Source organism: Taudactylus pleione, unplaced genomic scaffold (genome assembly GCF_031769625.1).
Source record: "Taudactylus pleione unplaced genomic scaffold, aTauple2 ptg000095l, whole genome shotgun sequence".
NCBI lineage: Eukaryota > Metazoa > Chordata > Amphibia > Anura > Myobatrachidae > Taudactylus > Taudactylus pleione.
In genome coordinates this window covers 746,730-771,654 of record NW_028284497.1, presented here as the reverse complement: position 1 = coordinate 771,654, position 24,925 = coordinate 746,730, and the positions used below count along the sequence as shown (strand labels likewise).

The following is a 24,925-nucleotide window of genomic DNA, read 5'->3' as shown; positions in this document are numbered from 1 at the left end:
ATGATAACGATATCGTTCAGTCGTTATCGTTCATCATTTAGGTGAAAAAATAGACGATAAATTGAACGACCAATGTTCCCGCAGGTCGTTCATCTTTATTGTTCATCTGGCAAACATGCAGGCCAACCTGACGATATTGTCAGGTTGCTGCATGTTGGGGAATGGGGGAGAGAGCCTGGCACTGAATGATATCGTTAATGATATCGTTCAGCGGATGTGCTCAATGCCATGAACGACACTGGGCACACCCTGCCAGGGACACACTAGACGATATTGCTCAGGGAGCTACTTTACAGTACAATACAATACAGGACCAGGACATGGATAATATACATTGCTACATTAGTGACCATAACACCCAGATAAGCAACAGAGCATAAGCAACCAAGTGTTAGGTGTCCTAGTGGTGAGTAAGTAGATGAAAATACAGTAAGGAGAAGCACAGGAGGGTAGAGGGCCCTGCTCGTAAGAGCTTACATTCTCAAGGGGAGGGGCAGACAGACAGGCATGATACAGATGGGGAAGACAGGGAGGAGGGAGCATTAATAATCTGTAACTAATAATAAAAAAATAAATGAAAAGTAAAATATGATAGACCAGAAAACCAGATGTCCACCAGCATTGATGTGGTGCAAAAATCGCATCCTTTTGCTGTGTGGCAATCGCCCTGCACCGAATGGAATGTCCCTAAACATTCCCCTATTCCTCCACCTTATCTCATTTCATTAATCTCTATGCACAGATTCAAAGTTGCTGTTTTTTTTTTTACACTGGAGCCCGACCTACATCATAAATTGCAAGTAACGTCCTCACTCCTACAGTCAGCTGGTGCAGACGTCTGCTGCTCCACACACACTACCTTCCCTGTAAACCTATGAGCTTTTGTGGAAATCTAGGTGCACTCATTTCACCAATGATGGTTATATATGTATTATGACTACAAGAATGCAATTTGTTATCCAGAATTGGGACTTTGGGTTCTTTGTATAAGGAATTTTTCTGTAACAGAGTACAGTATACCAAATTACATTTTAAAATGTATTATTTATTACCAGTTATTTATATAGCGCACACATATTCCGCAGTGCTTTACAGAGAATATTTGGCCATTCACATCAGTCCCTGCCCCAGTGGAGCTTACAATCTATATTCCCTACCACATGCGCACACACATACACACTAGGGTTAATTTTAGTTAGGAGCCAATTAACCTACCAGTATATTTTTCGGAGTGTTGGAGGAAACCGGAGTACCTGGAGGAAACCCACGCAAGCACAGGATAATATACAAACTCCACACAGTTACGGCCGAACTAGGAATTGAACCCACGACCTCAGTGCTGTGAGGCAGTAATGCTAACCATTACACCGTCTGTGTTGCCCTAAATGACTCTTACTTTTCCTCATAGGACCCCTGGTATTCTCCCTTTGTGTAACAGTGCTCCTCATAGTGGCGGGATGTACTACACAACGCATTTTGGATGTAGTACATCCCGCCACTCATCTAGTACATTACGGCATTAATAATGCTGGTATGTATATAGAATTGTGACTAAAATCCCAAAAGACAGCTCTCCTTCCGAAAAGACCTGTCCTATGCGATGATTGGACTTCCTTCTGCACATGCGTCGTATGACAAGCGCTGCGGGGGACACTGGGAGGAATCCAATTGGATCCATCTCAGAGCACAGTGCGAAAAGAAGCCCACAGGCTTGTATTGGGCAATGCCATCTAAAAGTAACGCTTTCCAGAGCTTGGTACATATTGGAAATGCGTACAAAACTCTGGAGACATCAGTTTTCGGATGTTTGGCCGCATTTTCCCTTTAGTACATCACGCCCAGTGTCTAGAGAGAGACCATGTTTATATGTGTGACATGATCACCCTGTAGCATCCGATGTATTACATTTACTTTTTTTTTAGCCATTTGCCTTCATCCAGATTAGTGGGAACCTGCATACATAGAGATCACTGGCAGTGACAGATGACCCTATAGTTAGGCCCTATGCACATGGGTACCAAAACTGCACTGCACCATCAAGCTTTTATGTGAAGACATAAAGGGCTTAGGGCCTGATGCAGCAAGGATCGCTGATGTGATCGCGGCTGCAATCGTGCACGCAGTTCTGCTGTGAAACTATGCTAATAAATGTAATCGCAAAGCACTCGCATGGACAACATGCAGAGACGCCCACTTCCCCTCTCACACATCTGTAATACCTTGCAATCCAGCCAAAACATCGGTAACATCGAAGTACATTGGAGCCACTCGCACATTAAGGCTGTTATGACCCTACCACTAAATTGCTAACTTTCCTGCACGCAGTGAGAGCTCAGGCTGCATATGGCATCGCAGTGGCTAATTTATGCACGCCCCAGCAACGGTGTTCATTCGCACTGGCACACCTGCATTTCTCTGACCACCCCTCCCCCAAATGGTGCTTCCTGTCCATCACTCTGCGATGGGTCTGCGTAGTCACTGTGATCACAGTCTTGATCGCAATGGCTAGTTCACGCACTCGCACTGCATACGCATGCACAGTACGCAACAATCGGACGATTGCGTGCGTATTAGCAACTGCGTTCCTTGCTGAATCAGGCCCTCCGTTTGTATTAAAGATCCATGTAGGGAACACACCCAACGTTCTCACTGGCGGTTTTAGTGAGCACTGAACAGACCTTGGTCCCAATAAGTATTTGAATGTGTTTCTACATATGTACCACATGCACCTGGAAAGCACCGGTGTGTATGAGTGCTGTGGTCACACCATGTTACACATCCCTGCTATCCTGGAATTACAATGGATGAATTCATTTGGACACATGTGGTTTCTTTGCAGTTCTACTTATTCTAATCCATATCTGTGTTTTAGGTGGCCCCGTGTGCCTCAAATCAGTCTCACCCATTATGGAGGGGGAGAAGCCAAAGGTAAAATTCTCTTTTGTGAATTATTTTTATACAATATTCTGCAGGGTCAGTCTATATCACTGACAACTCTCCTTTTGCTCTTTTTTAGGATGTCACCATCAAACCAATCTTTCCCTCCACTTCTGTGTAAAGAAATATGATTTTTGAAAGCTCATAAAAAATAAACATAAATCGCCATTTCAGTGCCATAACCACTGACAAAGAGAGCCACAAATTCATCATGTCAGTTACCTCAGCAGATAATGGTGCTAAAACTAAAGACATTCACTTGCACAATGAACCAAATAACACGTTACCGACATCACACACAGAATGACAGTGGTCAGCCCCAGTCTGGTGCATGAAATGGTTCCAGATACTGTAGCAGCCAATGACCACTATGAAATGAGGGACTATTAAACAAGAGGGTGAATCTGTACCAGTGGCATTTCTCAATAAGCCCGTGGCTTTTTCATCTCGGTTAATTGGCGAAGCAGCAAACTACATGGACATCTCAGTTTTTTAACCTCTTACTGCATTACGAGGCTTTCAGTACATAGACTACTGAACGTTAGATGGTGGAGAAACTGGTATCAGTCTGTAGAGCCATAATGAGTACAGACCCAATACTGGGGGTTTACAACACTTCACCATGACGTATTTTACAGTCACCAAATGTAATGGAAATATTTAACTGTATCTATTTTGGAAATATCAGTATTATCTGACATGAATGTATTTGGTTATCCATTTATTCAAGTGGTAAAATGCTAGAAAAATACCTACTAGTTATTGTAATTAAACCAATATAACATAACAGAGTGTGTAATCTAAGTATAACCTGGTATGTCAGCTTTATAACATATCTATTAATACATTTATCTTATTAATCTCTATGCCTGCGCCAAATACTTTAGGGTTAGTATTTCTGGCAGTATAAATAAAGCAATAATAAATATCATTTACAGGAATGATGCCCTAATGGTACTTACTAGGAAAAGCTATATAAACATATCACATTACATCTCTCATTTTAAATACGCTGGCTTGATAGTTTTAATACCAAGGAATATATAAGGGATGATGTCAGTAATGAAGCACTATACACATACAGCAAATAGAAATATATATAAATGCTTAACTGGATTAAAAGAAGAAACTGGAGAATGAGACCCATACCTAGTACATGCCCGTGTTTTAATGAGATTTGTATCAATCTGGACGCTATATAATTATCAGCTTCCAGGGGTCATTAATAAACATGACACTTATCGCAGTAATTGTGCCTTTGGCAAAAGTCTATGGTCTTCCTTTTCGGAGTTTGCACTTTTTTGAACAATGTCAGTTTTCTCATGATAAACGTGCAGTAGTATATTATATGTTATATAGAGGGAAACTCACGTCTATGAAAGTGTTTTATGTGATGTTTGTATGTGACACTCTAGAACCACCTTCTCTTTTGTCTGCCCTTCCACATTTTCTTTCTAAATGCAATAGACAGGGTCTAACCTGTTACAGGGCGATCAATAAAACCTGCCTGGCAGGCTGAGAGAGAAGCACTTATTGATTGGATCTTTGCTACAGGAATGAATGAGATGCAGAGAAAAGGAAGGAGAGAATCTCCACAAAGCAGTGTTGATACAGTAGTTGAGAGGGACTAGGCATATATTCATTTCTGAAACCTCCTACAGGGCTCTATTCAGCAATGTAACATTGACTTAAATTATGCGGAAGTATTTTCACTATTCAGCAAAGGGTTAACGGAGAAGATAACGCAATTATCTTTTCTGTTAATACCATCTCACAGAGTATCGCACTGTAGGGAGCAAGCCATTGGTTTCTATAGTGCTTTAATGTTTTTTTTGGGGGGGGATTACTTTATATAACGCCATCTCAGAATGGCGTTATAAGATGAAAATCCTTAATTTTCCCAAAAACTGCAGATACAGAAGGAAATTTTCCCATCAGTCCCTGCAGGATCTTGAAACTCCACCCAGTCTCCTTGTCTAAAGTGTAGCGACCGTCAAGTGCACAGTAAGTCCAGCTGCAGCCTCCCAAAACTGTCTAAATTGACTAAAATGTGTACATAGGCTATATATTAGTCTGTATACATTTATATTTGTGCTTTTATATATATAAAATGTTTTATATAAAATGTATATATGAATTTTATATATAAAAGCACATACAGTAAATATAAATGTATATAGACTAATATAAAGCCTATGCACACATTTGAATCACTTTACACAATTTTGGGAAGCTGGAGCTGGACATACACTTGCCGTTCGCCACACTGCAGAGAAGGAGACTATTTGCAGTGTAAGTAGGCGAATGACTGAGGATGCACAGAATGAGAAAAAGGATATTCATAATAACAGTGTGTTAATGCAACTGCTGTACCTGCATAGTTTATTGCTGAATAGCAGGGGAAAAAATGATAATATAAAAATTATTGTGTCGATGTTGCCCGAAAATATTCGGGACATCGGCTCTAATGCTGAATAGACCCCATAGGGTTATATGTGGTACACCTATTTGTAAAAAGATATCATACTCATTTCTTTCCTTAATGCTTGTTGTGTGTTACATTATGGTACATTCCTAACGCTGTTTGTTAGATGATGGTGCAATCTATGCCTGACAATTCTTTGAAATGGTACAATCTGTTCTTAGTAGGATGGTGCAAGTCTCTGCCATTTGTTTGGGAAAAGTGGTAAAAATAGTCCTGCATTTTCTATGACATCGTACAATCATTGTAAGTATGGCTTCTTTTGTTATCAGGTGGTATAAATGTGCTCTTTGCTCTCAATGGTAAGAAGTTGTGCAATCAGTGCCGTCAGCACCAATATAGTATATTTGTTTCAGACTGTACCACAGGATACAAAGTGATGAATTTGTATGTGCTTAAAGTATTATCCTTATATGTTCATGCCAATATCTGTAACACCCATCCTTTATGTTAACAATGTACGGTTCATTTCCTGATATTCTTCTTGTCTACCCTGTTTATGGTCTGTGGTTTGTCTTTGGCACATTTGTTCATGATTAAACATGTATCTGTAACCATTAATATGTATATTATTATTTGTGTCTTATATTTTAATTGTTGGTTTAAAAACAAATGGCATTAAGTAATAGACAAGACTATTATCTTACTGTAATCACTGTAATCTTTTCATTTGAAATAAAACTGTTCCACCCAGGCAGGCCGGCTCCAGGTGTTCCAGCACCCTGTGCGAGAAATGTTGGCGCGCTCCCCCCCTCTCCCTCCTTCAAATCTTTTGTTAACTTAAAAATAGGTAATATAAAAATTGGAGATAGGATCTTTTCCAAAAACAATTATCTTAAATGAAAAAAATATATTTTATACTTGGATCTTTGGAATTATATACTGACACAACAACACACATGCTTTGGTGAAAATAAAATTGTCACATACACACAGCTTGTATTAAACAATTAGGTCCACATATTTATATTACACAGTACAGTATTTAAGTACACAGGGAAGCTGGGACCTTGTAATTGACTATTCTCCTGGCCTGACCTGCATGGGACTGAGGGCCACTAGCTGGACCTCGTCTTGCAGAAGACACCAGGGTGTAGTGGGCCCCTAAAACACTGTACAGTGGATAGGAGGGTGATACGCTTCTACGCAAAATGGCAGCTAAAGTATATTTGTATTCTCTTCCTCTAGTCTAACAGGAGGCCATTTTGAAAGGATTTGAATCCACTGAAAGGTTATTACTACGTCAAATCTGATTTCTAGATTTATTAGTTTCAGCCTGGCCTGCCTGCCAGTGCCAGCCCATGAGCAAAAAAACAGTGAAGTGTGTGGAGTCGACCATACACTTCACCATTTTTTTACTCATGGGCTGGCTGCTGGCACAGGCAGGCTGTATGTGGTGGGGTGCGTGCGGCACGCCGACACACACACACACACTTCCAGCAGCCAGCCCGTGAGCGCATTCACTTACCAAGCGATTCTCTTAAGAGTCACTGACAGTCTCCGTCCGTCTCCTCTGCACGGCCGACTTCGTCAGTCAACGACGTCTCCTCTCTGGGCCTCCGCGTCCATCCAATGCTCAGGGTGCACACTGCAGACACGCTGAGCCCCATGCGCTGGTCCGGTGGCCGCCTGCGCTAGCACTGAAGCAGGAGCCAGTGCTCACTGCCCAGGCATCCACGTTGTCCGCCGGAATCGGCCCGTCCAGCCCAATCATGGAGGAGGGACTGGCTGGTGGTGTTATAGGGCGGCCGTCGCACCGTGGGTGTGTCCAACGCGAAAGTGCAGCAGCGGGGACGGTGGGCAGCCCGGCATGACAGCACATAGCCAGACAGTGACAGGACCAGGCCAGCCAGGGAGAATGGCGGCAGAAAATCAGCGCGCCCACTGTAGGTGGCGCCCTTGTGCTGCCGCTCAGGTGGAACATGCCTAGAGCCGGCCCTGCATCCAGAGGACAGCTGATGGCCCTTACTGATGCATGTGAGGTCATGGAAGAAGAAGGGTGCTTTGAGATCCAGTTATTTGGCCAATTGAATTATTATAGCAAATTTGTGCCTTCATGTGTGACACTGCAGATCCAGGACCTGATTCATTAGGGATCACTATTGCAGCTCTGTAATCGCATGCATGTCTGCTGCCAAAATATGCTAATGAAAACTATCACAATGCCATCGCACGGCCAGCATAGAGACGCCCACTGCCTCCCACTACCCCTAACTCACATCCGTAATACCTTGCAAACCTCCATAAACATCGGTAACATCGAGTACCATTGGCCCCTCACGCAGAATTACAGCAGCCCTGACCAAATTGCTAACCTCGTTGCACGCAGTGAGTACTAAAGATGCGTATGCAATCACAATGGCTAATTTATGCACGCCCATGTAACAGCGTTCAAATGGATAGACACACCTGCATTCCTCCGACCCCTCCCTCCCATCACCACCCCAAACCTCACAGTCTGTCAATCACTCTGCGTGGTCTGCTTGATCGCAGTGCGACTGCAGTGGTGTCTTCATACATGTGCAGTACGCAACAATCGCCCAACTGCGCGCGCTGTTGCAGTTGCGATCCTTAATAAATCAGGCCCCCAGTTTAATGACTGGGCTGTACGACTAGGCGACATAGGGCCTGATTCGGAGTTTCACATAATTCCATCTGCAGACGAATCTCCTGATTTTCAGCAAACTGGGCAAGTATCGGAGTCTGCATAGTGTACACAGCTTAGAGCAAATACAGACAATACAGAGTCATACGCATCTCAGATGGTAACAGGCCAATCACACTTAGATAAGTGTTCCGTAGTCATGTTAATTGGATTTCCAGGCTATGCAGATGTGAGTATATGCAGAGAACTTAATAAGTAACTCTAGCACCAAGGATAGAGCTGGTGCAAATCCGCGCTAGTAACAATGGCTACTTGCACCAGCGGATGGATGGGAGTGGTCAGTGGTGTGGGCGCATAGATGTAGCCGACTCTTTATAAAAGAAGAGATCCGAATGTATTTCCAAGTTCGACCCATAGTGATTGGCCAGAATTAGTAAGGATAATGATAGTACTCTAAAAGAACAATACACAGCTCATCTGTAAATGTAGTTATAAGGTCTCACTGTATAGCTTGAAGTGATATAAATTACACCATAACTACACATTAATATACAACATGAATCAATTTAATGCTTGTGTGATAACAGACAATTGGAGCATTCAGGGGTGAGGGGCATCAACACCCAGTCAGCTTATTTGAAACAGATTTAGCAAGGGGAGAATGAAGGGCAGAGTGGGACCCTTACAACCAGCGGGTACCCCACAGTAACCAGCAAGCAACACTGCCACACACTTGTTTTGCGATATTTAAGGTGACCACAGACATAGCGATGTGCACACGATCAGCCGATGTGTACGATTTGTGTACGATTTCCCTTGAAACTCTCCCGGCAGCTCTGCACACGATCTCCACACAATTTGCACACGATTTGGTGTGCAATCTTCATACGATCAGTCAGAGTTGCACAGTGCATCGTGTCCTAGATTGTCAGATCTGCCTTACTGCACGGCAGATCTGATGATGTGATGTGCGACCAGCGGGGACGCGCAGTGTGACCATGAGTGGGGACTCACGATTTGGCCATATTTTACACGATCTGTCGTTCCAATGTGTCGGAATCGGCCAGATCGGGTAAAATATCGCTATGTGTGTGATCAGCATAACTGTCCTTTGTCCTTTTTTTACATTTAAAGCACACCTGAGGTTCATGAAGGGCCATGGCCAGGATGTATCAAACTGCAGCTTTGTATGCACTCTTACTGGGGTTTGTGTAGTTGTTTTAGAATAAGCAGAGTGTATGGCTGGTGTGTAAGCTGAACCTCACTCACAGTCTGTTCGCCCTACTATAGGAGTTTGACACAAGCTCATTTGTGGTGTGTAAAATGCATCTCAGGATATTCACATGAAAGTGCAGGAAAGTAAGGTGTTGCCTCCATTTTTTCATGCAGTTTTACATACAGTTACTGTATACACTGCATGATTTGTGTGACCTCATATTGTAAAACCAACATTGCATTGTTGATGCGTAGTTTACCACACAAAGGGCGGAATTCAATTGTTTTCTCTCGCCCGATCTCCCGTTTAAAGTTATAGGAGATTGCGGGGTGAGATTCAATTGATTAGAATATCGTGCCGATCACAGCCAATGAGGTCGGGTTTAGTCGCGTAAAATGGCTACACTCGACCAAAATGGCATTCGTGAAAAGTGCAGTTTGAGCAACAGTTGTATAGCTTCGTCGGACGCGTAGGTGGCTGCAAACAATTGAATTCCGCCCAAATAGTCACATTTACACTTGTGGTTTTAAAAAAAAATACCTTGATACATACAGTTCGAATTTTGACGCAACTGCAACATGTGGTTATATGTTACAGACATTCCAGTTCCTATGGAAATCGCTATAACTTTTAAAGCCCGTAGGGTGGGCAATAAGCGGCTCTCCAGCTGTTGAAGAACTATACATCCCAGCATGCCTTGCCACAGTTATACTATTTGGCTATGCTAAAACTGTTGCAAGGCATGCTGGGAAATATAGTTCAGCAGAAGCTGGAGGGCCACTTATTGCCCATCCCTACTACAGCCTGATTCTGAGTTGGACACAGAGCTGCCGTTCTTGCATCTTTCTCCGCAGTTGCTTCTGCAACTTTCTGATAATGTTGCTACAAATCCCTTCCCTCATATACACCCGTGTATAAGGACTGAGATGCCCGCTGTCAGATATCTTTAGACTGCGTCTGAGCATGGCCTCCTATACAGTGGTTGTGCCTCTCTGTACTCATCTGCTTTCAGGGACACGATCGTCACACTCCCACAAGATGTGCATCTAAATTTGATTGGTCAATGAATAGAAAAACATTGGCTTGCCTATACATACACACGTATTCATGAGACCATGTACAACTACAATCCAAACTAATAGTATTTGTGAGCAACAATTCATATTATCAGTATGTTGGATAGCTCATATGTAGTTAGTGTATGATAGCTTTGTCACTGACTAAGCCTGTCCTACAGAAATATGCTCAGCAACTGCATTATAACTGCATTACAAATAATAAATGAAATCAAAACATTTTTTTAACCTAATAGCATAAAATTGCTAATTTCATTGATATTATTTACACTGATTACACGACATTTTCGTGCTGTGTTAAATTAGTACTTCCATATCTAAAACATTCCTTGTTCAAAATGTTTTGGAGATGCCATGCAATTATGCTGTCATTCCCATAATAGTCTGGCCACTAAGTTGCGCTGTTTTATTTTTATCTATGGATTAGATAATGATTTAATTTTCACTTGGTGAAAGCAGGCAATATTGCCAACACCCACTCAAATGAATCAATACAAGTCTACCGAGAGATAACAGTCTCAGTGACTAATAAATGATTCACATCTAGCCAAACTCCTATAGATCAAGAATGCAACATAAACCTGACGTAATACATACGCTATGATTTCTCTGCAGAGTGGAAGCAAACATGCAAAATATATTTTCATACTGTATATTATAGAATAGGCTACACGGTATGACTTGCCTTTACCTGAATGGGGCTACAGCTCTGGTTAATAGGAAGCTCAAGCTGGGTACACACTATGCGATGTGTGTACCCAGCGACCGTGCAATGCGATGCAACGTTACATTGCACGCACCGTACAAACTGCACGATTCCTTGTACGACAGCGCAATGTACTGTTACATACTGCATGTAACGGCAGCATGGCGTTCATTGCATTGTCTCATCTGCCATGCAGAACAGCAGATGATGCGATGAACAACCATCGTTACCGTCGGATTGGGCATACACACTGGGCCTGATTCAGAGCCGCTCGCTCTGAATCAGGGCAGGGTTTTATTTTTTTTTTTTTTCGGCCTCCAGGCCGCTCGCTAAGCTGTGGGTGACCACCCACAGCTTTTACAGGCGGCCTGGCGATGGTCGCGATTATTGCAGGAAGTCCAGTACTGATATCACGAGTGATGTCAGTAGGGCCGCCCACAAACGCCAGGCGTTCCAAAGGGAAAGCCTGCGTTTGTGCAGCCAGCCCCCCTCCCCGCCTACAAAACGGGGCGAGCTGTCAATCAACATCGGCAGCCGCCCCATCTTGTAGCCAGGTCCGGCTGCGAGCTGCCATCGCAGTATGGGTCTCGCGCATGCGCACGCCGGAGGCGGAGCATGCGCAGTCGGGGACCATCAACCCGCTAGCGAGCGGGTCTGAATGAGGCCCACTATACGAAGTGTATGATATATCTTTCCTTGTCGGAACGATATACTGTATCATACATTATATCGTATAATGTGTTTCCAGTTTTAACCTGAAGTTGTTCACTGCATTTGGCTACATCTCTGTGAAAGTTTGCTCCACAAAGGGGATCATTTCGGAAATCATCAATCCACCTCATAGAAACAATACCTCTCAACATGACCCATTACAGGAGGGATAAAATACTCTGTTCCTGGACTTCCCTCTTAATTTATGATTGCTGTCATCTGTGTTGAAATATCCTTCTAATGCCTGGCATACACTATACAATTATAAGGCCGAACCGCCTCATATCGGTATATCGCACCCGATAACTGCACCGTGTGTGCAGACGACCAATGCTAAAATATGATTGGTAGGGCATGCCGGATCGTCCAGCATGCCCGTCCAATGCAATATTTTCTAAGTTAAATGTCGACCGCCTCATGCAGTGTATGCCCAGCCATGGCCAACCAACAGACATTTTCCCTGTTCCTTCTCAGGCAAGGAACGGGGAAATGTCTCCTCCCCAGGGTAGGAGCATAGATACCGGGGTCAATACAGTGTGAGATATCTCACAGTTGGCGGGATGTACTAAAGGGGAAAATGTGGAAAACACCTGAAAATGCAGTTTTCGGGGTTTGAATTGCATTTTCCAGATATACTAAGCACCATAATGCATCGGTGGGTAACGCAATCTTCAGGTAGCGTTACCCCACCCCCACGTCTCGCGTCCTTCTGCGCATATTAAACTTGGAAGTCCCTCTAGCCGGGGGCATTGTAAAGGACAGATCTTAATGCGAGAGCTGTCCTTTGTGATAAAAATCGCATTTCTAGGTACATACCGCAGTAATCAATGCTTAGTACATCCCATCCAGTGTATGCCGGTGATATGTGCAGGGTTTCAGGCTCCCAGATAAAATGTCTGTCGCTCTGACAGGCATTTTATTTGACAGTGTATGCCCAGCATTATCAGTTAACTAGTTCAACACAGGTGACTGCAATCATAAATTAAGGAACCAACATTTTTGTCCCTTCTGGAATGGGTCATGTTGGGAGGTATGTAGATACAGGGACTGTAGCATGCAGTTTCTGTGGATATTCTATGGGCAAAAACTATCGCTGACTGATCCTCCAGCACCTTCCCGGTGTGCTGGATGATCGTTATCGTTCATCCAGCACACCACCAACGACAGGCCAGCTGCCAACGATATCGATCAAGTTGGCCTGCATGCACGAGCGATGGTCGATTTCGTTATCGTCCATATGTGCCCGCGAATTGCTGGTCGTTTATGGGTTGGTAGGTACCAAAGAATGAACGATCTGAACGATAACGATATGGTCGATATCGTTAGCATTCATATCGTGCATTTTTATCGTACCGTGTGTACGCACCATAACCGAAAGTTCACTTATAAGAGGGGACAGGTACCACTACTTATATAAATGCTTGTGAGCTTTCTTTGTACGCAATTCTTAATCCTTTGGAGTGATCCAGTTATTCAGCGTTTTCAGACTTCACAGACAAATTGTCAGGCTACTCAAATGATATGTACAGCTGCTGCAAGAGTTGTGGGTATTCTTTGCAAAGTACCAAGGAAAAGAGCAACAGAAAAGCATGAAGAGGGTGCATCACCCATATGCAAATACCAACTATTATACCCATAGGATGTGAAGAGCGCCTGTGGTGCTGTAGTAGTATTCTCTTTTGTAGACCACTTCTCTACATATTTTCACTAGAGATGAGCAGTTCGGATTCTGTGGAATCCGAAGTGCTCCAAACATGGGGATCCGAGTCCCACCTTAGCCGAGGCTCGGGTGTTCCCGACGAGTCTGATCCCCACTGTGAGCCGAATGTCAGTGTCCTGATGTTGGATCCAAGAGTTCACCTCTACATAAGGCGCCGAGTCCTGCGGCTCGGCACCATTTCTCCTGGACTGCACACTGCTCTGCTACTGGGCTGGCTGGCTGAGTGGGACAAGTGGCTGTATAGGGGGCACGCTGATGTATGCTGCGCAATGCTCTGCTGATCACTGGCTGGCTGAGTGGGACAAGTGGCTTTGCTGGCAAAGTGGCTGTATAGGGGGCACACTGCACGCTGATGCTGCGCTATACTCTGCTGACTGAGTGCTGTGTCCAGAGACTCACAAGTGGCTGTGCTGGCAAAAGTGACTGTGTAAGGGGGCACACTGACTGCACGCTGATGTATACTCCGCTATACTGATTAAAGTGTCGAGACTCACAATTGGCTGTGTGTAAAAAAAAAAAAGTTAAAAAAAAAGTTAAAATGTTAAAAAGAATAAAAAATTTTTTGATGCTGTACCCCACTGTGCGACTCCGTGGGCCTTAGCACTTTGTGTATAAAATACAAGTACCCTTAGCCCTTGTATAAAATAAAAGCACCGTGACTCCGTGGGCCTTAGCCCTCTGGGCCTGATTCAGACCCGGTCGCTAGATGTGTACGCTCGCTCCCAGAGTATGCAAATTCGGAAAACACCCAGCAAGGCAGGCGATCGCACAGCAAGGCATAAGCACACCCACTATGTCTTGGCGTGCAATCACTTTGTGTATACAGATGCCCACCAGCCTGTCTTAAGACACCCACTTGCGCACGTCATCTCCAGGAAGTGTATGCAACCATCGGTACATCAGGTACCATCGGGAGCATTCGCAGCGCTTGTGGTTGTCTTTACCCTACCGCAAGCACTACGAGCACTTCAGTGTAAAAACCAACCAGGTGACGTGTACTATGATGCTACCTATTAATTATGCACGCCTCTGAAATGGCGTTGAAACACTCAGGTATGTCTGTGTCCACACCTCCACTCCCCCGTTACTACTGGCCTGCCTCTGTTCACCCACAAACGGCCTCTCCTGTCACTCATTCCACTGGGCTGTCTTTGCTGGGCGAGCGAGCGCATCCCGATCGCTCAGACCAGTTAGCGCACGTGCACTGTGATGCATACGCATGCGTACATTTGCAAACATCGCCAGCAACGAGCAAACACTTGCTAACGACCGGGTCTGAATCAGGCCCTCTGTGTATACAAGCACCGTGACTTTGTGGGCCTTAGCCCTCTGTGTATACAAGCACCGTGACTTTTGGGCCTTAGCCCTCTGTGTATACAAGCACTGTGACTTTGTGGGCCTTAGCCCTCTGTGTATAAAATAAAAGCACAGTGACTCCGTGGGCCTTAGCCCTCTGTGTATACAAGCACTGTGACTCAGTGGACCGTAGCCCTCTGTGTATAAAATAAATGAAAAGCACCGTGACTCAGTGGGCCTTAGTCCTCTGTGTATAAAAGCACAGTGATTAATTGGGCCTTAGCCCACTGTATACAAGTACTGTGACGTCTTGGGCATAAGCCCACTCTGTATACAAGCTCCTGGGCCTTAGCCCTCTGTATACAAGCACTGTGACTTCTTGGGCATAAGCCCTCTGTGTATACAAGCTCCGTGACTGCTTGGGCCTTAGCCCACTGTATACAAGCATTGTGACTTCTTGGGCATAAGCCCTCTGTGTATACAAGCTCCGTGACTGCTTGGGCCTTAGCCCACTGTATACAAGCATTGTGACTTCGTGGGCCTTAGCCCTCTGTGTATACAAGCACCATGACTCTGTGGAGTCTCTACCCCTGCTCTGTCGCTTAGTAACCAGTCAGCTCACTGCAACCTTTGGCCAATAATGGTGAAAAGAATACTATAAGCTGTGAGGTGGTCTAAATTGAATGTAAATGGCTGGACATTAATGTTTTTGAGGTTAATAATACTCTAGGAACAATAAAAAGCCATGATTTTAGCTTTTTTTAAATAAATTTTTGTAAAAAATCCAAATCCAAAGACAGTCACGGCAATTTTGCCAAATCCAAATCCAAGCCGGACGACGAATCAGAGCCAAATTCAAATCCAGCAAAAATGGTCCGGCGCACATCCCTAATTTTCACCAGTTAGTGATATCAACTACTGAAAACCTAACATGTGTTTGTTAGTCCTGCCACTGTTTTCTACCAGTTGTGCAGTATTGATCACAATAAAACAGCCTATACCGGAATCAGTATGATTTACCGACGGCCGCATGGTTCAAATCCCAACAGCGGAAGCCCGGCAGGAGTGAAAATCCCGAAGCTAAAAAAAAGTAAGTATAACTAACCTTTTTTTTTACCCCTAACCCTCCTTTAGGGGTGCCTAACCCTAACTCCCCTCTAAGTGCCTAAACCTAACCCCCCCTTCCCCTAGCCTAACCCTAACCTCCCGGGGGGGTGCCAAACCCTAAATCCCCCACAGGAGCCCCTAACCTAACCCTCCCCCCCCCCGCGGCTGTCCGCACCCGGCTGACCTTCGATCGGTAAGCCGGGTGACGGGCTCCCGGTGTAGGTCTAATGATTTCGACGGCTGTCATTTGTACCTTGCTGGGATTAGACAGTCGGGAAGCGGGCGGTCGGGATTTCAGCTCTACCTCACTTCATTAGTCCTATCTAACAGGGGGTAGCTAGTCTGCAAACACTTTATAAAGTGTAAAAGTCCTGCCTGCATCTTGCAGGTATGGCCTTTGGCCTTCTGGCCTGGCTGCTCCAGTACCACCCGGGTTGTGGGCCTGATTCAGAGCTGAACGCTCTGACCAGAGCGCTCACTCTGAATCAGGGCCCTCCTCCATGAAAATGGAGCGGCCTCCTGGCCGCTCGCATAGCTGTGGGTGACCACCCACAGCATATGCGAGCGGCCATAAAGATGGTCGCGATGGTCTTGACCATCGTGACCATCGGACTTGCGACGGAGACCCTGCGGTAGGGTCTCCCTGCCGCAAGCCCTGGAGTGATTTTGGCTCTATCACTAGTGATGTCAGTGGGGCCAGCTTCAGACGGTAGGCGTTCCCATGGGAACGCCTCCGTCTGGCAGGCACGCCCCCGGCACGCCCACCAAAGGGGGCGTGCTGTCAATCAACATCGACAGCACGCCCCCCTTGGTGCGAGACCCGAAGCGATGGTGAGCCCGTCGCTCGCCGGGTCTCGCGCATGCGCACGACGGAGCTCCCTCCGTCGTGCGCATGCGCAGTGGGGAACATCGACCCGCTTGCAAGCGTACTGCTGCTCGCGAGCGGGTCTGAATGACCCCCTGTGTCCCCAGGGCAGCACATAGGTGTTGTTACACCTTTTTTGAACTTTTGTGGTAGGATTCCACCCACAGAGCATATAATCAGTGACTCACCAATGCCTCATTCTACCACCATATATAAAATACAACATCACGGTTTTGATGATTCCTATATAATTGGTCCTGTTGCCTTCTACAGATGAACTAGATGGGGTAGCACTCTGCTCACAAAAAAAATAAAATAAATTGGAGGTGCACAATCAAGTTTAATGTGACATTTCAACAACTTTATTGCTTTCTGATGAATAGAATATTCATATTCAACATGTATTTAAAGTGGATAGTATACTTTGTATGTGGAGCATTTAACCACTTAACTGGCTAATATTTTTTCCAAAAAATGTTCAGAAATTATCGTTTTTTTTTATGATTGAATTAGGTCATCTATTTAAAACTTATCCAACACGTTTTATTATTATTATTATTATTATTATTTAAACACAGTATGCTATAAAAATATAATTTTTTATGGTACACTGTAGTAAGCCATCATTAGAAAACCATTGATGGTGCAGCCATCAATGGTTGGGTTTTACACATGTGCAGAGCGCGATCATCGCTGCTATCAAGCACAGGCCAATGATGGTTTAAAAAAAAATAAAATATTTTTTTGATATGTAAAAATCGATACGGATCGATAATAGTTACTATAGCGGGCAACTGGGGCTCTGCTATATATTAGGGATGGCCATCGGTGGAGTGGTGAACCATCAATGGTTTGCACCCTTTGATGGTAACCACAGCTGGGTGCACTTCGGGCTGCAGGCCAATCAAATATGGGGTTGAAGCTTAGCACTGGCGGGGGAGAGGCTAAGCTCCATCTTCAAAAGAAAAAAAAACATTGCCTCTTACTCGTCCATCGATGGCGGAGAACCATTGGCAAAACCATCGCCCATCTGTAATTAATCATCGATTATTGCTGTCGATGGCCATCCCTACTATAAATATCCTGGTGGCTGCTTCTCCGAGGAGGGGGGGCAGAGAGCTGACAGTCCCCTGCCACCTTCCCTCTGCAGTCCCTCTTCTCTCTGCAGCCGCCAAGTAATCACAGAGGGGGGGGGGAGGAATTGACAGTCCACCGGCGGGTGCTCCTGTGTACACCAGGTGCTGCAGAGAGTAGAGCAGCCGCCGGGAGGGGAGGGTCGGTGGGGGAATGCCAGGCTGGCTGATCACTGTGCCCATCAGTGATCAGCAGACACTGGGGGGAGGATTAAAAGGTGCAGAGGGGCCAGGAGGTCCCTCTGAGACTGGTGGCTGCAGGAAGATTCTCTTCCAACAGCCGCCCACAGGGTGTTTCTGACTGGTTGCATCGGATGCGACCATGTCATGGAAAGCCCAGCCTGGTGTGGTCACAATTGATGCGACCACGCCAGAAATGTGTCATATATTACAAAGTCTGTAGGTCTGTAGCCGGGAGCATTACATTCCGGGCTGCAGAGCCACAATACTAAAAGTCTGTTGTCCACCGGGCAAGGTTACCATTCATCTGGAAATTCTCCGACAGTCCAGGGATGGTAAGATCGGTCCAGAGCCTGGATGCCATGTCATCCTGGACGAGTGGTGTCCGGAATTCTCTGACCTTCATGCAGCTGTGCCACTGCCTGCCCATATCATGCCTTTGTCTGCTCACATCAACCCTCCACCAACCACATCACACCTCCGTCCCCCATGGCCCTTATTTTCCTGCTGGATTTGTGTTTTCTGTGGGGAGCAATGTGGCATAGGTGTTTTCTGTGGGAAGCAATGTGGTATAGGTGTTCTCTGTGGGGAGCAATGTGGCATAGGTGTTTTCTGTGGGGAGCAATGTGGCATAGCGGTTTTCTGTGGGGAGCAATGTGGCATAGTAAATATATGTTGATATTTGATATTAAATATTATATATGGTAAAAAAAGGATGGTGTGCCTTGGCAATTTTAAAATCTTGTGTAGTGTGCCTCGAGTTGAAAATTACTGCTCTAGGATAAGGCTGACATGTGTGCTTGTCACATGACTTAGCTGTCCTATAGTGTAGCTGGGTTTATTTAAAGGCTTGGGCTTGTGGGCCGAAGCCTCTTTGTTCCGGTCTTCCCACTCTCCCTCCTTTTGTTATGTTTTTTTTCTAAGTTTGCTGATTTGTTGTTGGCTGTTTTGTAGTGGGAAAGAATGGCAGGTCACCAGTCCGGGTACAGTAGTTTAAGTTTGGGTGCACTTCTTTCATTGACTGGTTAGTCGGCTGTACTTGCCTAACAGGAGCTGCATCATCACCCAACCGAGTTGGTAGACAAGTTAAAAGGAGGAGCGGATGCCCCTGTTGTACTATACTTGTGTTTGTGCACCTTAGGAGGTATCCATCTAAATTGGTTATTATTGTGCATTGTTGGATTGTGTTGATGCTGGCTGTCCTTTTTTTGCCATCATATTTTATATACAGTCAGGTGCATAAATATTGGGACATTGACAGAATTTTCATATTTTGGCCTCTATTCACCACCACAATGGCTTTGAAATGAAACAAACAAGATGTGCTTTAACTGCAGACTTTCAGATTTAATTTGAGGGTAATTACATCCAAATCAGGTGAACGGTGTAGGAATTACAACGGTTTCTATATGTGCCTCCCACTTTTTAAGGGGCCAAAAGTAATTTCATGGATAGGTGTGGGCTATTCCCTCGTTATTTCATTATCAATTAAGCAGGTAAAAGGTCTGGAGTTGATTCTAGGTGTGACATTTGCATTTGGAATCAGTTGCTGTCGACTCTCAATATGAGATCCAAAGAGCTGTCACTATCAGTGAAGCAAGCCATCATTAGGCTGAAAAATCAAAACAAACCCATCAGAGAGATAGTAAAAACATTAGGTGTGGCCAAATCAACTGTTTGGAACATTCTTAAAAAGAAAGAACGCACCGGAGAGCTCAGCAACACCAAAAGACCCGGAAGACCACGGAAAACAACTGTGGTGGATGACAGAAGAATTATTTCCCTGGTGAAGAAAAACCCCTTCACAACAGTTGGCCAAATCAAGAACACTCTCCAGGAGGTAGGTGTATATGTGTCAAAGTCAACAATCAAGAGAAGACTTCACAAGAGTGAATATAGAGGGTTCACCACAAGATGTAAACCATTGGTGAGCCACAAAAACAGGAAGACCAGATTAGAGTTTGCCAAACAACATCTAAAAAAGCCATTACAGTTCCGTAACAACATCCTATGGACAGATGAGACAAAGATCAACTTGTACCAGAGTGATGGGAAGAAAAGAGTATGGAGAAGGAAAGGAACTGCTCATGATCCAAAACATACCACCTCATCAGTGCAGCATGGTGGTGGTAGTGTTATGGCGTGGGTATGTATGGCTGCCAATGGAATTGGTTCCCTTGTATTTATTGATGATGTGACTGCTGACAAAAGCAGCAGAATGAATTCTGAAGTGTTTCGGGCAATATTATATGCTCACATTCAGTCAAATGCTTCAGAACTCATTGGACGGCGCTTCACAGTGCAGATGGACAATGACCCGAAGCATACTGCAAAAGCAAAGAAAGAGTTTTTTAAGGCTAAAAAGTGGAATGTTATGCAATGGCCAAGTCAATCCCCTGACCTGAATCCGATTGAGCATGCATTTCACTTGATGAAGACAAAACTGAAGGGAAAATGCCCCAAGAACAAGCAGGAACTGAAGACATTTGCAGTAGAGGCCTGGCAGAGCATCACCAGGGATGAAACCCAGCGTCTGGTGATGTCTATGCGTTCCAGACTTCAGGCTGTAATTGCCTGCAAAGGATTTGCAACAAAGTATTAAAAAGTGAAAGTTAGATTTAGGATTGTTTAGTTTGTCCCATTACTTTTGGCCCCTTAAAAAGTGGGAGGCACATATAGAAACCGTTGTAATTCCTACACCGTTTACCTGATTTGGATATAATTACCCTCAAATTAAATCTGAAAGTCTGCAGTTAAAGCACATCTTGTTTTTTTCATTTCAAAGCCATTGTGGCGGTGAATAGAGGTCAAAATATGAAAATTCTGTCAATGTCCCAATATTTATGCACCTGACTGTATATTAAAATAAACAAATAAATAGCTAACTTGTTTTTTTTTTGTTGCAAAATTTACATCTTTGTGTCTTTATAATTATATTCTCTATATGTTAAGTGATTTGCATGCATGACTTCAATCATCTGATAAAAGGTTTATGGATTCCAGGACCTACAGGTCCCGAGTAGAGGCCCAAGTTTCTCATTATCCACCACTGGTTATCATCGTTATCATGGTCTTCCAAAAAGCAGATTTCTTTTCAGGTGTAACTGCTCGTGTAATCATGCATTTGAATCACATGGAAGACTGTCAAGGCCATAACAATTTGGAAATTAAAGACTGCTAAACCCATCACTTTTTAATGAAAAAAAAAAAAAGAAAGTCACTTGTGACATAACATTTACCTCTACCATCAAATCCACCCATACCTGCTTGTGGGTGGCATGCAAGGTAACACAGTAATCATTGATCCTAATCAGTAGCACCAGACTCCTAGAATTATAGAAAATGAAGCATTGTGAGAGAAAAGAAGAATGTGCTGGGTAAGCCGGGAGACATGTGACATGAATTCTTCATATGCCATAAAAGCCCCTCCGTGCTGCCCTCTGGGTGCCTATTAAGCTAAGACAAGTATAGAAACATTTACCTTGACCTGCTAATTTCAGTGTACGGGGTCTAGATTATGAAAAATTAGCACTGTGAATTAAATAATTTTAGAAGAAAAAAAGGGAGCTGTCAGAACTAGGACAACTTGTCATGCTGCTTTGTATAACAAACTTTAAATGGATCTTTATAAAACAAAATAATACTGAAAAACGATTTTAAGGAATCAGATTCTTTTATTCTGTTTACTGTTTATAAAATGAGATTTATCAATGAAGGTAAACACCAGTGGCAATTTTCGTTTAGTATCATTGTGATACAAACGAAAAAGCCACTGGTACTTACCAATACTTACCCCTCCGGCGAGGACCAGCGAAGGCCTCCTCCTTTGCAAGGTCCTCTGCTGGGCTGCTGGCGGCCTTACGCTGCCAGCAACGGGGGGCTTGTGTAATGCGCATGCGTGACGGTCCGTCTGTGCATGATAAGGGGACTCAGTAGTGCCTGGGAGGCTTCATTGAAGCCGGAAAGGCAGCGCTTATTACTGTCAATGGGGGCCGCATCGCTCTCGCCATCTAAAGATGGCGAGAGTGATGCTGTGACAATCTTAGATTACCGCTGCTTGTTAAATGCAGAAAGTAGTACATAACCCCTTTAGTGTTTCTGGTTTATATAGCACACCAAATGATATTTTAGTATCAGAATACAAGCCTTTATGAAGATATATATTGCTGAGTACTGAGCTTTGAGAACTTTGTAAGTAGTACACATCAAAGATTAAAAGGTTATTTATGTACGGTGGACGATAAGATTTTCTTTACTATAGAAAATCTTTTTTCTCCCAATTAACTTAGCACATATCGCTAGGGTAGCTAAGTGATACTCAGAACCCTGACGATACTGGCTGGTAGTTCTTTGTGCATTAACTCCCTTTTCTATTGTCTATGAATGCAAATGTAAAGCGTTTGGAGTCCTATTGGGAAAAAATTGCTTTATATAAAAAAAAACATTATTACATGTAATAAAATACATAAAAATTAAAAAGAGATAACAGAATATAAAACAAACAAATAAAAACACAAGTTTGTCAGGTATTCCGGTTTGAAAAAATGCTTAAAGTAAAGCATTTTTGTCAATGATTATTTCCTGCTAACAGTAACCAGAGATGACGATAATGAAAGGAAGGATACGGCGGTATATGTACTGTATGTGCTCTTCCCACTCTCTGAGCAATCAGAGCATCCCAGTGTATTACTATGGCAGTGACCATCAGTAAATGGTCATTTGTGCTGGGACCATGTAAGAGAGTATTACGTTGTACATATGTTTTTCTCCAAGATCCCAGGAATGCCTACAAGTGCTGAATTGGACCTTTTCCCTATGGATATGTGAGTAATAGTGATGAGCGAAGGTGAGTTGGGGAGTCTTTGTGTCACTTCTGTCATTGTGTCTGTGTCCTGTTTTTTTATTTAGATTTTTTTGTACAGGTGAACTGCAGGTCCCAATGAGCCCTGTCTGCCAGGGCATGTTGGTACGTGTGGTTGTCAAAGAACCAGCATGCACTGACAGACATTTAATTGGACATGACATGGCTAGCATGGACCTGTATTGTGCCATTAAAGAACAATATTATGTATATTCTCTAAACAATATTTATTAACTGCACACCCATTAGCACAGGGCTGGACCAACCTAGGAACCCCATGTCACATTTTATAAGTGCCACCAGCCTCAGCTGGTAAAAGCGTAGTGCTGGTTAGTGGAAATTCATGGGGACCATATGCTCTTAGTGCCCCCTTTTTTCTACTACTAGGCTCAGCTTAAAATCCGAGTGCTCAGTGGTTTTCTCAGCATTTGTGTGGTGGATTTGATCGTAATAAATTGCCACTATTTGAAGTTAACATCCTGGATTAAAGAATTATTAAACAATATACTTGGCTGTGAGAGAGTTGGCGAGGTGGAGACTTGCACTTCCACTTTAGAGGACAGAGTGGCACCTTTGGGCGTCCACATTGATTCTATGGATTCCCAGCTTGTCTCTATACAGAGGAAAATGTCCGACATGGAGGGACGCCTAAGGCGTAATAATGTCCGTTTGTGGGGTTGCCAGAGAAGGGGGAGGGAATCAATCCTGAAAAATTCCTGGAAAAATGGCTGTCTGATCAGTTCGGATCTACCTTTCTCATCTTATTTTACAATTGAGAGAGCTCATCAGGTGCCATTTAGACCCCTGCCGCCTGGGGCGCCGCCACGTAGTGAAGTTCTTACACTTCCGCGATCGAGACTCTGTTCTTCGACTGGCCCGCACTAACAGCCCTTTACAATGGAACGGGACTTGTGCCTCCGGATTTCGCTATGGAAATACAAAAAGATAGGGCCCAATTTCTTCAGATTAAAAGGTGGTTACGTGATCTTAATATTTCATACGCCATGATATACCCATCCAAGCTTCGTGTTATTGCTGATAGTGAGACCAAATTCTTCACGACTCTGAGGGAAGCGGCACTGTGGCTGGACCGCCGCAGACCAGCCAGGGAAGCACTGGCTAATGATTGATATCCTGGTATCTTATTTTGAGTTTCACCAATTATATGTGGTTACAAGACTATTGTATAATGTACTCCCGCTGCAGTGTCTATGGTTCATGCTATAATGATGTTGACAAATCGTTATACTTACATAAGGGCCTGTTGCTGCTAACATTACATATCCACAGATTTATCCACAATTAGGTAATGTGTTTCCGTGATTCTATTATTCGATCCCATATGGGTAAATTGACATGTGTTTTCTTTCTCTTGTTCTCTGCTGGCTAGACGTCGGATGATATATACTATATTTTCTTTAAGACGTGTTTATATTCTCGGGGGAAAACTCAGTGTTCGGAGGCTTCTATGTGTTTTGTTCTTTAGTCATTATATTTTTTGCTCCATCTATTGTTTGATAAGCAAGGTAATATACTCTGTATTGCCTAGTTTAGTTTCGTAGTGTGGGACAGGGGTGTTCAGGTACAAGGTATGCCTAGGTTGGGTCTGGTATACAGGGGGGGAGTTTATAGGGGATGGGTCCATGCTAGTTGTATGGGATAGTTTATTTTATTTTTTTTCTTTTCAATTGTAGTGGTTTCTCTCTATCTTGTGTGGTGTCACATACTCATTCTTCATATGATTTCATGAATGTTTAAATATTTTTATAACTATCTGAATGACAGCTTCACACAATATTAATGTTCTCACTTGGAACGTGAGGTGCTTGAATGATAGGGTGAAGAGATCGCTGGTGTTCAGACAGGTAAAAAAATATGCTTCAGATATAATTTGTCTAACGGAGACTCATTTGACGGGTGGGAAATTGTTGTCGTTAAAGAAGCCATGGATAGGATGGATATATCACTCCTCACATACTTCAGCGTCACGAGGTGTGTCTATTCTAGTGCGGAAATCTGTCTAGTTCCTT

The 24,925-nt window shown here is 43.9% G+C and overlaps 2 protein-coding genes across 5 annotated transcripts in view; one reads left to right on the top strand and one right to left on the bottom strand.

Annotated features, from left to right (window-relative positions):
• Positions 1 to 4,957, top strand: part of ARHGEF40 (Rho guanine nucleotide exchange factor 40) — a 96,485-nt gene extending 91,528 nt beyond the window's left edge. For all 4 annotated transcript variants that reach the window (XM_088469868.1, XM_088469870.1, XM_088469869.1 and 1 more), the window contains 2 exons: positions 2,873 to 2,928; positions 3,017 to 4,957. In XM_088469868.1, the coding sequence (XP_088325994.1) occupies positions 2,873 to 2,928; positions 3,017 to 3,058 (98 nt within the window). In that variant the 3' untranslated portion in view covers positions 3,059 to 4,957. The remainder of the gene's footprint in view (positions 1 to 2,872; positions 2,929 to 3,016) is intronic.
• LOC148526450 (tubulin polymerization-promoting protein family member 2-like) overlaps positions 1 to 24,925 on the bottom strand; it is a 133,799-nt gene that overhangs the window by 6,714 nt on the left and 102,160 nt on the right. The window lies entirely within an intron of this gene.